General features: G+C 38.5%; 1 protein-coding gene across 1 annotated transcript in view; it reads right to left on the reverse strand.

The window, feature by feature from the left end:
- The window catches only part of LOC139742069 (protein unc-80 homolog), a gene marked incomplete at its 5' end in the record, with an annotated part of 94863 nt that overhangs the window by 49226 nt on the left and 33093 nt on the right, over positions 1 to 12544 (reverse strand). The window contains 10 exons of the mRNA XM_071652629.1: positions 1001 to 1108; positions 2996 to 3109; positions 6671 to 6749; positions 8221 to 8405; positions 8941 to 8985; positions 9915 to 10025; positions 10342 to 10419; positions 10665 to 10786; positions 11285 to 11381; positions 11771 to 11830. Of these exons, the coding sequence (XP_071508730.1) occupies positions 1001 to 1108; positions 2996 to 3109; positions 6671 to 6749; positions 8221 to 8405; positions 8941 to 8985; positions 9915 to 10025; positions 10342 to 10419; positions 10665 to 10786; positions 11285 to 11381; positions 11771 to 11830 (999 nt within the window). The remainder of the gene's footprint in view (positions 1 to 1000; positions 1109 to 2995; positions 3110 to 6670; positions 6750 to 8220; positions 8406 to 8940; positions 8986 to 9914; positions 10026 to 10341; positions 10420 to 10664; positions 10787 to 11284; positions 11382 to 11770; positions 11831 to 12544) is intronic.

Here is a 12544-nt window from a genome sequence, read left to right on the forward strand (position 1 = left end):
CAAACTGCTATATCGAGACATACTTTTGGCTTAAACACTTCCAATGTTTTCATTAATGACTGAAAATTATAACTAAATCCATTAAAATCATCACACAGATTTCATCTTGTGACCAGAATATATATTTTCCAACAAATTCCCTGATAGGTTCCGTCAATTGCAGTCTACACAGTTGGGCAGTAGGACGTATAGTAGTTTGTAGGACTACAATACAGACTACAGACTAGCGAGTTAAATTTGTCAAGAATCATCTTCTCACCCTGAACAAGTCACTTTTGTGAGCTGTAGCAAGTCAAGAAGTGCCCTCATCCTAAATCAAACGCCTTGACAAGTTCCAAAGAGTCACCTTCATGTCCTTGCGCCCTGAATAAGGTACAGTATCTACTTTATGTATGTAAGCTTTAGTGAATAACCTTGTTCCAAATAAGGTACCTTCTCATGCTTCAACAAGTCACCATCTTGTCCATTTGCCCTGAATAAGGCACTTACTGTAAAAGTGGAAATTTTTGCGGTGTGGAAATTTTCGCGCATTTTCGCGCAACCAAACGCTAGCTCAAAAATAAAAGCATGTGCAAAAATAAAAGGAAGCCATATGTTTCAGTAGTTAATGTCCTGATTCGGCGGAATTAAAAACACATGAAATCCATCTTACCTGGCCGAGCACGAAAAATTACTCACGCGAAAATATCCACTTTTACAGTATGCAAGCTGGGTTAGTCACCTCTTCCTAAACGAGGAACCTTATTGGCAAGTTTTGACAAGCTGCCATCTTGCCTCCCATCATAAAAAGTGCTCGAGGGAGTTAAGAAAAGTTGCCTTCTCAACCTAACAAAGGCAATTAAGTGAGTTTCAGCAAGTTGCTTTGTCCCTTTAGGTGAGTTTTGAGAAGCCCTCATCTTTCCCTCTTGTCCGATAAAAGAAAAAAAAAGGACGCATCAGCCAGTTTCATTAAGTTACCTTCTCGCTATACCAATAGTAGCTTTCACGGCTTTGTCCTTACCAGAGTCTTCATTGGCTTGTCTCCCGTGACCAGCTCGAGGAGATCGAGGGAATCCTTGCTGTCTTTCTCCAGGGAGAGGAGGAGCTTGAAGAGGACCTTGGCAGAGACCTAGAGCATGGGAATGAATGGCAAATGGTCGTTAACCCATTGAGGACGGTTTGATTTTGCTACAGCACGCAATTCCCATAGACACCTGCCCGAGTATACTCGGGACTCGTCCTCAACAGGTTAAAGGTAAAACTGTGTGACTGCAAAAACTGTTGATTTGTACTCTAAAACGGAGGCAAATGCACAATGAATGTGTGAAATAATGCTGTAAATTAAAACACAATTTCAGTTAATGATGAAAATGCAAATTACCCAGAAAAGTGTGGCAGAAGTAATGCACTCTCAGAGGACACCTGATTGTGGTTGCCACGTGATGTTTTATATTTGATTACAGTTGAACCTCTCGTATCCGGACAAGTCGGGACCGGGGCTCATACGGATAAGGGATTTGGCCGGATACAGGAGACTCAATGCTTTATACAGTGTACATGTACATGTGTACATACACATGTACTGATGTAGCCCGTTGTAGTACCACATGTAGTAATGTGTATACTGCAACCTTTTCATTGTTACACTCAGTAACAGACCCCAAAATAGAGGTTCGTGTTTGCAAGAATGAAATCATTTTCTTTTATAAATTCTTGGGATGATTTACCTAAATAATCATTAAGAAATGTATCAAGTTTATGTAATTCATGTGTGTTTGTGTAGGAGTTCTCAAGGAGTTGGGAATCCCCCTTTCCTCCCATAATTATAAAAAAAAATCAAGGCGAGATTGCGTCCATATAATAGAGAGATCCGGATATAGGGAGGCCAGATAAGAGAGGTTCAACTGTACTTCGATTACAGTATATCAGACTATAAGTATCCATCACGCAAGAGTGAATCGGATGCAGCGTGTTAGCTGCGTGCGAGTCGATTCATGAAATCAGAAGCAGCAGTACGGAGATGAGAAGTGAGGGGGGTGGGTGATGGTGGGAAGTACGGCGATGACAGCACTTCACCGCAAGAAAGTATTCAATGTAACATCTTTGAAGCTATCCACCTTATCGTTGGCGACAAGACCTTGTATCTACAAAATGTCAAATGTTCAGGAGAGCCAAAAAACATGGCGGCCAAAGAACTAAAGCGAATGGGATAGTCTTTTCTTTGACATGCCGTGGTGGCTTCATTTTTGGAGTAAGACAGTTGGGATTTAGACAGAACATCACTTAACCCATTATTTGACTATTAATCCAAAAAAGTCATTTTCACCAAAATTGCAGATACAAGGTCTTGTCACCCCAGCGACGTTATGCTTCTAACATAATGTGTTTACATCTACTGCAGATTACTGTATATCTCATCATCAGAAAAGGTTCATAGAGGTACAATGTGTACCTACTTCTCACAATTTAAGCATCCCCATTCAATATTGAATGAAATAAAGAGTCATGGACTATAAAACAAAAAAAATATAAACAAAATATAGAGAAAAATTTAACACATTTTCATTTTTCTAGCATATTGAAAAAGTATCAACTTACCTCTTTCAGAAAGCAGGGGAATAACATTCCTCTTAACATAATATGTCAATAACAAGTTAAGGGCATGCGTACCTTTCATTTTTTTAAAAAATGGAATTTTGTTAATTTTTTTCATATTTACATCATACAAAGCATGTGATGTCACAAACTGCAGAAGTCTTCTCATCCAGTGATGGCTGCACCAAAATTTTCACTAGAATTCATAACTTTTGAACAGATTGCCCGATTTTCTTCAAACTTTCACTGATGTGTTCTACTAATATTGCTGCATTCACTCAATCCACATGTTTATTTGGGTTTCATTCCCCTTAACAATTTCTGTGCCGATGAATCAAATGTGCACAAACGCTGCACACGTATCAGTTGACGGGAGATTAATGTGGTATACAAAGGGTTAAAGAACAAACAGATGCTGGACCTTGAGGGGGTTGGGTGCCTCGTCAGAGCCGGCCTTCAAGATGGGGGCTGCACTCCCAAACAGCTGCAGGATGAACGGCTTCATGTGTAAGATGTAGAACTGGCGACACACGTACTATCAGGAGAATTAGAATATGAATTCGGCATTATTGCAAGCAAAAGGCAAAGAAATATCTGATGCGACATGTATGCTTCACTGAAACATTCTACTAAGATATGAAAATGCAGAGCTCTGGGATAGATACATGAGGTACAGTTTGATTTGTCAGTGACTGTACCTGCAAAGGAACATAATCTCATTGAAAGAATGTTTTGTTGAGACACAGCCTTATCTATAAATTGATCCATGTCTTCAGTCAATAAATTATTCTGTTAAGGATCAGAAGCTGTCAACAATGAATTCATCCTCCTAAAAAGTGACAGCACAGTGTTCATTCGCATGCAATTTTGGTTGATCATATTGCTCTTATTTGGATGAAGTCATTTTCACTGAAATGAAAGGTTATTATTGCTTTTATTCCACCTTATGAAATACTCACAAATTCATTTATTCAATCTTTTTACTTTCTTTTTCAACAAAGAATATAAGTGTACAAAACTTATCATGAAAAAAGAGCAATATACATATTCTACATATATCGAAAAATAATATAGACACAATAAACTGACATGCTAAGATGCATGATATTTACTAAATAATGTTGAAAGTGGAGGAGAAGCTAAAAAGCAATGCTTGTAATATGTACATCTTATTCCCCTCACAAAGAGTGGTCAAAAAGAAAAAAAGTCATAAAGAATATAGCACGAAACCAGAGAAGCATGGTTTCTGGCATTTGATGGGTAAAATGTGAAAAAGAAAGTAACAAAAAAATTGACATTTTTGCGGTGATATAATTCACAAACCAACATCATAATTTCTGCCCCTTCACAGTGGTTAGTCACACTGATGAAATCTAACTATTTACACCACTCATAAAAGAAAAGAAAAATGACAAATATAACCATATATATATAATGTATATATATTTATATATGTAGTATATAAGTATATATATATATATATATATATATATACAATGTATATATATATATATATATATATATATATATATATATATATACAGTATTCATCGCATAATCGGGCATCTGATAATCGGGATCCTCGCTTAAATGATATACGCTTCCCAGAAACATTTCCAACGCACGTTATTTTCACTGGATAATCGGGCGGGGACCTCTGATAAACGGGACAATTTTCTTCAAGCGATCTTTGATTTTGTTAATATTTTACACAAAAAATCTACCAAAATACCACAACAATATTTCAAAGATTCCGTATCAGTTGTCGTTTACAACAAACTTACAAAGCAAGCTTCGGATTGGTGTGTTTTGACCTCCGTCCATCCAGTACATGTACATGCATAGCCACGAAAGCGCCGTGTATAAGTATCCATGCCATTGCAAAGCACATGCCTTCGCGAACATTCTTCTCCCCTACAATAAGCAAAGACATGTACTCGCTTGCAATTCCTACTCGACTCACATCCAATAAAAAACATGCCTCGCTAATACAGCCCAGGCTGTGTGCGTTGTTTGATCTCAGTCATACACTCTGAGGGCAAAGTCCATTGTTATCGCGCGCCTTCGTATCTTGTTATCTACTGTCTTTGGTTTCAACTTTCAATACAGCTGTACACTGTGATCTGTGTGTACGTCACAATCTTCCTCAGTTGTGACTGGGCAAAAGTTACGTGATTGAAATGAGGGTTATGAACAGTTACGTATTCAGTGAAATGGGGGAGAGAGTGGGAGGGAGAGCGTGAAAGATGAGAAGGGTTCAATGTATGTGCGAATACGTAACGTTTTATGAATCTAGACTATGAGCTGACATTGATAACGTGTACACGCGTGTTTGACAGAAGAATCGAACCCGGTTGCGATTACTCTACATCATTGCGAGAATGCAGGGAGAGCTGGAGGGTCGCGCCGAGGGGTAGCGTGTTGTGTATTCATGTACATGTACAGTACGTCAGTATGCATGTGTGTGTGTGTGTGTGTGTGTGTGTGCACTACATGTACATGTCGTATGCCATTAGTGTATGGTGAGTACTCATCGCGAAATCGGGCACCTCGCTTAAAGGGGCCGTGTTTGCTACTCCCAACCTGTCCCGATTATGCGATGAATACTGTATATATATACATGTACATATATACATATATAAATATATATATACATGTATATTTATACATGTATATACATATACTTATATATCGAGGCTCGACTTTAAACTCTGGTGGCATGGTCGGGGTCACTAAAATCATTAAAACTGAAATGTTGTTGCCTGATCAGACCACCAAAAATAGCCTTTTTGGAAATTTGGTGGCCCTACATTAATTTCTAGTGGCCCCCGGGCCACCATGCCACCACTCATGTCAAGCCCTGTATATTCAGGGTATATAATTTGAGGTTCGCATACCAATGCATGCAGTTTTCCACACTTTTAAATGCTGTGAGAGTGACCTCAGCCATGCCTTCACCTGGGAAATGCAGAAGAACATTTGGGAAACTAAAAAAAACAACAAAAAGGAAAGAACTGCATGCAATGTCAGGGAAAGTGAAGTAGTGAAGTAATAACACTAGAACTCATCAAAGTAATACACACAGGCATTGTCAACATGGAACATTTTGTGATGTGGATTTTTTTTTTGAGATTTCAAACTCTTGAACACATGCATACATATTTTCTTCTTTTCTCTTTTGGGTGGGGGTGAGAGTCATATGTACGAATACTTGAACTTTACGTAATGCAGTGCACTCCTGTTATAAATGGCACGGTTATAACAAAATTCTCTATACAACAAAGTAAAAATTCAGGTCCCACAATAATCACCTATAGAATTTTATATACTTAACTGTTTGGCTATAATGAAATTTTGATATTACGAAAGAAAACATAATTCTAACAGTTTTATTGCACATATGTATGTTTGATTTTGAAGAAATTTGTACCATTCTATTTGTGTGCATTTACTTGAGGCCAACTTGGACATGATATGGAATTGCACTCACTCCTCATGGACATACACATTTGTATGCTGTGAGTAGTCCTTTTCTTCTTCTTCTTCTTTTTTCCCCATCTTTTCCATGCATAGTTTGCTACAGCATCAAACATTTCCGAGAACTAACTGCAGATAAATTTTGAGATATATCCTGAAGAGGAGTATGGGGATACCTTGCCACTACTGCAAAGCATGCATTTTGAGTGAAAGCAGCATGCATAACAGCAAAACCAAACAGAGCAGCTCATATTACTGACTCAAATGTCATTGTGTAATGGCACAAGTGAACCATGCCCCTACATCCACTGTGAACACATGCACACACAGGATACATGCAAAAACACAACAGCTATTATCATTCAGTTTTGGGAATTAAAAGCAAAAACAAAAACAAGACAGCAGTAACGATGAAATGCAACCATCATAAAATACATGTCTAGTACACGCGTATCAAACATTGGGCTACAGATGTGATGAGAGGTAGGAGAGTGCATGGAATGAATCTCTTTCTAAATGGGACCAATTGCGCATGTAACCATATATGGGTTTTATCCTTTTTTCTTTCTCTAACAGACCATATCAGAGGTAGTTTCGGGAATACACTTTATTGGTGTACCTCGATGCTCCTGCAGACGAGAGGATTAGACTGATGGTGGGTGTAGATGCGTAGAATGGTTGGCATGATGTACTGGAACCTGGGACAAGGAGACAAATGATTTTCACTGCTTTTAAAGAAGCATACCCCCACACACACCACTATCACTAATGATGGAAATATGTATAAACGTTGCATACATATGCATTTCTCTAGCATAATATTCTGTAGTTCAGTGACTAAATTGGTAATCCAGAACCACAGGGATAGAATGAGGAGTAGATAGCAACACCTTTTCACCATAAAAGTTATCACATTCCCAGCTTGGAGACAACATATGTGACCCGCTACAACAAAAGGATCCAAATGTCGGGGAAAGACAAATTTCTGAAAATGGCATGACATTATTCCCTTACTCTTCTACTTTAATTTCATACATAGCGCAACTCATAAAAGTACTCGGTTGCAAAGATATCGATGTTTTTATTAGCGCATTTCAAGTAGATTCAAGCTTAACGCCAGCGATCTACGCACGACCAATCAGTTATCAGGATACAACGCACTGACCAATAAGATCGTTCCCTCGTTGCTAGGGGCGGAGTCTAGCTGCGGCGATAAATCCAAATCTTCGGACACGTTTCTGTTACGTTGAAAGTCGGAAAATCATGGCCCAGAAAAACGCTTATTTCTTGCCTTTCCTTTGATCATATAGCTTCGAAATTTCGGCAGATGATAGACAAAACATCAGATTACAAAATTATGCCCAAAACAGAAATCCAATTGTTTTGACCAATTTTGATGATGCAACTTCAGACTCGATTTTCTCGGTTCTGCCATCAGCGACTTTAGGATCCTTTTGTTGTAGCGGGTCACATATACATTAAAATTCAGCTGACAACAGAGTCGCAAGTTAATTCTGCAAATAAAGGTCAGCACATGAAATTCGAGAAAAATATCAATGCAGTGTGAGCGCTAAGACATATAAGGTATCGTCTACACTAAAGAGAACAGCAGCAGCAGCAGCAGCACTCACCACTGCCACAACAGCGTACAGGGTCTCAAACTGAACATGGCCTCAAATGGCAGTTTTCGTTTGGTCGAACAAAATCATACTTTTTGATTGACCATTGTATCAGATTTAATGAGCAGTGAGATTCTTTACTTGATTTTACTGTGATGAAGATATCATCCTTAAGGTGACAAGACCTCGCATCTTTAATTGGCATATATTCGATATCCTCCTAACTCGGTTTCTAATATGAAAAAAAAAATACTGATTGGAGTTGTAAAACATCACATTTGTCAATCCAATCCAAATCAAAGCTTCTACAATATCTAACATCAACATTGATATCATATAGCAAAAATGTTGCAAAAAATGTGAAAGTTTTTTCTCTCCCCTGAAAATGTATGACTTTGAGGCACAAGATCTGTTACCAGGGGAATGACAAGCCACAAGCATTTACAGAAAATGAAACGGATAAAAAGATACCCAAATTTAGGCCAGTGCAAAATCTGGCTAGTCTGTCCACAGAATGGAGAAGCCCCTGATCAAAATAAAATCAACTCACCCCTTGGTGGCAAAGATGTGCTTGAAGTGACGCGAGATGTTGATGTAGGTGGAGAGGCAGAGGCGAAGGACGGAGATGTCCTCGCAGTGCAGCAAGAGGGCACCGTTGATGACATTGAGAAAGAGCTGGATGTCGCCGCTCCAGGGGAAGTCGTTGGACATGTGACTGAACACGGTCTGCGTCATCTGCAACATTGATGCACAGATTGCAAGAGTTTGATTCCATGGCTGGATTTACTAGCCCCTCCCCTTTGTTTACAGTTGTATGTATGACAAAACTGTATTTAAGTAGTAGATGATATACTGGTAGCAGACTGGCTTGTCTTTCATTATTTCATATTCATTCTTATGGATTTGTTCGTGAATATGAGGCTGTAAAACATCATCCAAATTTGAGCTCCTTTTTTGCTACAATGCAAGAAAGCAAAGATTAAGATCTCCTTGCACTTGAATTACTGTAAAGTTACAATTGCTTTTATACTAACAGCAACAACAAATACTTAAAGCTGATTGGCTATTGCAATCCTGACAGTTACAATAATTGCAACTGTGCTATAATGGTTAAGTGTTTATGCAAATGCAACAAGGCCATGATTTTTTTTTTTTGTATAACTTGTTCCTCACTCCTTTACTATCCGACAACATTCAAAATCGTTACTGATCTCAGTGTTTTCTCATGCTCTACGTGGCACTGATTTACAACAGCACTGTGAATTCTCACCTTCACCCACATGTGTTTGTGGAGAACATCCAAGCCAAAGAGTTCCTGCGAAGTGGCAAATCAAAAATGTTTTAGAACCAGTTTTTCATGGAAATGAGTTTAAGATTCTAGTAATGCGAATGCATGTTTACTAGTATTGATTCATTATCATAAGCATTACTTATCTAGCTAACAGAGAATCTGAATGTGTACCATATATTTCACAATGATATTTCTATCATTTTTCTGCAGATTGAGCGGATACGCCCACAAAAAAGCTTTCAAACCAAGATTCTGCTCGGGACATCGTCTGTCAATCACTGCTGAAGTACTTATATGATAACAAGAGACACTGGAATGCACTTTCCCCTAGATCGAGCATGTTTCCATGCAACGTCTTTTATTAATCATATTTTTTAATAGTAACATGAAAACAAGCAAGTTATGCAAGGGGAGGGGGCATTCCATTTGACTCTCTTCTGGTAATTATACATTGTATTTAGTATTTTAGCAATGATTGAGATGATGTCACTAGCAAAATCTCGGTTTGGAAATCTTGAAGACATGTGCGAGTTTAAAGTTAAACAACTTTTTTCTTCTTATTTAAGGTCCAACCTCAATCTATTCCTATAATGTTAAATCAATTGTTACAGACCACACAGGCATGGTTTAGAATTGTGATGTGAGGTTATGTTTGCAAGGTGGGGGCACTGTGGCATAGTAAATAAGACTCCTGACTCCCAACTGAAGGACCCAAGTTCAATTCCCGCCAAGTGCTTACGTCCTTGGACAAGATGTTTTTGCCCACGCCCCTCTCGACCCAGGTGTATAAATGGGTACCTGGCAATGCTTGGGTAATAATAATGGCAGGGCCCTCAAATAAAGCAGTGGCAACACTGAAGAGGCTACCCTGGGTAAAGAACACCTATTATTACTATCATTATTATTATTATCATATATATGCCATGCTGTTGTTTTCACGGTGATATACAGACCCTGCCCATCTGCTGGATGGAATACAGCATGAACTCTGCGTCGAGCGCCTTGCGCGGGAACGAGGGAAGACGGATCAGTTCGTCGTGGAGGAATGAAATGTGGATGCTCATCTGATTTGCAGTGAGAGAAAAAAAAATGACAAGATCTCAATGATTCAGGGAGTAAAGTACTGTACAAGCCATACATTAAGCAAGTCTATTTTTCTTTTAAAGACCCAATAATGCGGAGGGACAATTCATAGATTTTATAGTGTTTTTAAAAATTACTTCTCGAATGTTTTCCTCTCTTTTTATCATAAGAGCCAAGACAAACGTGTGTTTGGTTGCAGCTCCAACCTCTCTCCCCCCCCCCCCCCCCCCCCCCCCCACAGCCCCTGTCTTTAGGCATGACAGAGGGCACAAAAACTCATGGTTTAGTGCAACCTACGTTGTCAGCTGGAGTACTCTGAAGGGTGGTGACGGCAAAGTACACTCTACCAAGTTCTGACAGCTTCAGGGTGAATGCCTGCAAAAATACAAACATACAAATTAAAAAGGATTGAAAATTGGGACGAAAATTTATGTTTCTGAATAAAAAATAACTGTGCTGATCATAAAGCAACTCTGCAGGGAATTCGTTGAAGAGCTGTGGACATCAAATACACATTGAAAGTTTAGAAGTTAATTTAATTGTTGCTTTATTGATGAACATACTGTATCTAAGAGTGGTGGTCTAACACTCATTTGTTTTGTTTGTTTTGGTTTTTTTACCTGTCTCTGGAGTTTTTCAAGCCCCAGCTGTTTGTCCATTTTCTTCAGGATGAGTTCTGGGCACTGGGAGCGGCGGTAGGCGTAGAAGTCCCTCACGTAGGATTTTACATCCAACATTTGATCTGCAAATTGGTAACACAGATAAAACATGTATCAACTGGAAAACAGTCATACTGTCTCCGTAGTGGGTACGCATGTACTACTTTCTACAGGAGATGCTTTGGATGAGTTCCACTCCTGATCCACCGCTTCTCTAAATCAATATCCTTCACGTCACATATTAATGATAAGAATACTGCAAAAAAATATTCTTTTGAGAGAATATGGCAATCCTGCTGTAAGTAGGTACCCTACTAGTGCGCTGAGGAAATATTCTTGAATTTTAAGTTCTACTGAGCTGGCATAAGGAATCATGCAAATATTTTTTTTAATATATATCGCAATACGTTCAAGAATACTCTCACTGACAAATGCTTATACAACTGAAAATTCACTGAAATTGTCCAGCACACACACACACACACACACACAAACATACATACAAAATTTCCACTCTTATTGTAAGCCACCGTCTTTTGTGCATGTACGACAATCATCATTATCTTGCGGTGAGGACCTACTTGTTTTTTTGTCCACTAGGAAGTGAGATCCATGCTGAATGGGAGGAATGTTGAAGAACTCCAGACAGTCCTGTAAAATCTCCTCAAACTGCATGTCCTGGTTGGTGAGGGGGACGAAGAGAGGAAATTGAAAGTGAAGTTTCAATGTAATCATTACATTGTACATATTCTATGGACTAAGTGAAAATGAGAATTGAATTTAATTGAATTGAGTTGAACTGAAAAGTCACTCTAAGTTTTAGTGGGTTACGATAAACACAGCAAAACCAGACAAAGAAAATGGTTACAGTTTCAATAGGATTTGACTGGAGAAAAGAGTGTTACGGTATGACATCTATAAAGTGTCACAAGTTTTCATGAACACAGTATTATTAGTTAGAACGACATCATATATGGGCTGCGGTTACATATTTACTGGCTTGATTGAAAATCTAGTCTTTCATTCAGACACTTGAAGAATTTTTGAAGGCAGAATTTGTGACTAACCTCACTGATTGGAAGCTGTGTGGGAATGTCACTCTCATTTGGTCCATGGACGATCAGTTTCTGGTGAAGGAAAGAAAATTACACACAAAAACACATTTTTAATGTTACAGTCTGTAGTTTGAATGTTAAGTGACCTCTTCAGAACTTTAACTGTGTAAGTTCTCTTCATATTCTAGGAACCCAAGGCAACATTTTATATATCTATGTATACTTTAAGGAAATGTTTTGATGTTGAGGTACTGTAAGAATATCATTTTCACCATGACAGTCTCTCATTAGTTAATTGCAAGTAAAAGGCAAAAGCGACTCGAAGAAGAAACTTTTGAGATCACTGAGGGAGATTGAAGCAACCAATGACATCGATGAAAAATGCCCCATTGATGTGCAAGAGGTCATAGGAGAAAAACGCCAATGATATTGTTTATTTGCTCTACTGTCACCATAACAGTCATAATACACTATATTGCTAAAGTACAAGATTATGTAGGTACAGTGTAGCTGGCTCTGTCTGCAGAAAATCAGTGTGTGAGAGCATGTGTGCATTTGTGTGTCAGGCAGAGCTTACATTTGCAGCCACTGAGAAGGATTCATGTCTTGACGTCTTCTTTCCTTATACAGTATTAACAATGAGATATTTTGCACTGGTTGGAATATAAAACAAATACTGACTACTTTATCAATCCCATCACTGGAGTCAAAGGTCAGGGCATGTCAAGGATTTTGCACTGTAATCCTCATCACAATTAATATATGAAATGTATGATATTGCCTAGC

This window comes from Diadema antillarum, unplaced genomic scaffold (assembly GCF_040938485.1).
Source record: "Diadema antillarum isolate AM-2024a unplaced genomic scaffold, OU_Dant_1.0 seq00000978_RagTag, whole genome shotgun sequence".
Taxonomy (NCBI): Eukaryota; Metazoa; Echinodermata; class Echinoidea; order Diadematoida; family Diadematidae; genus Diadema; species Diadema antillarum.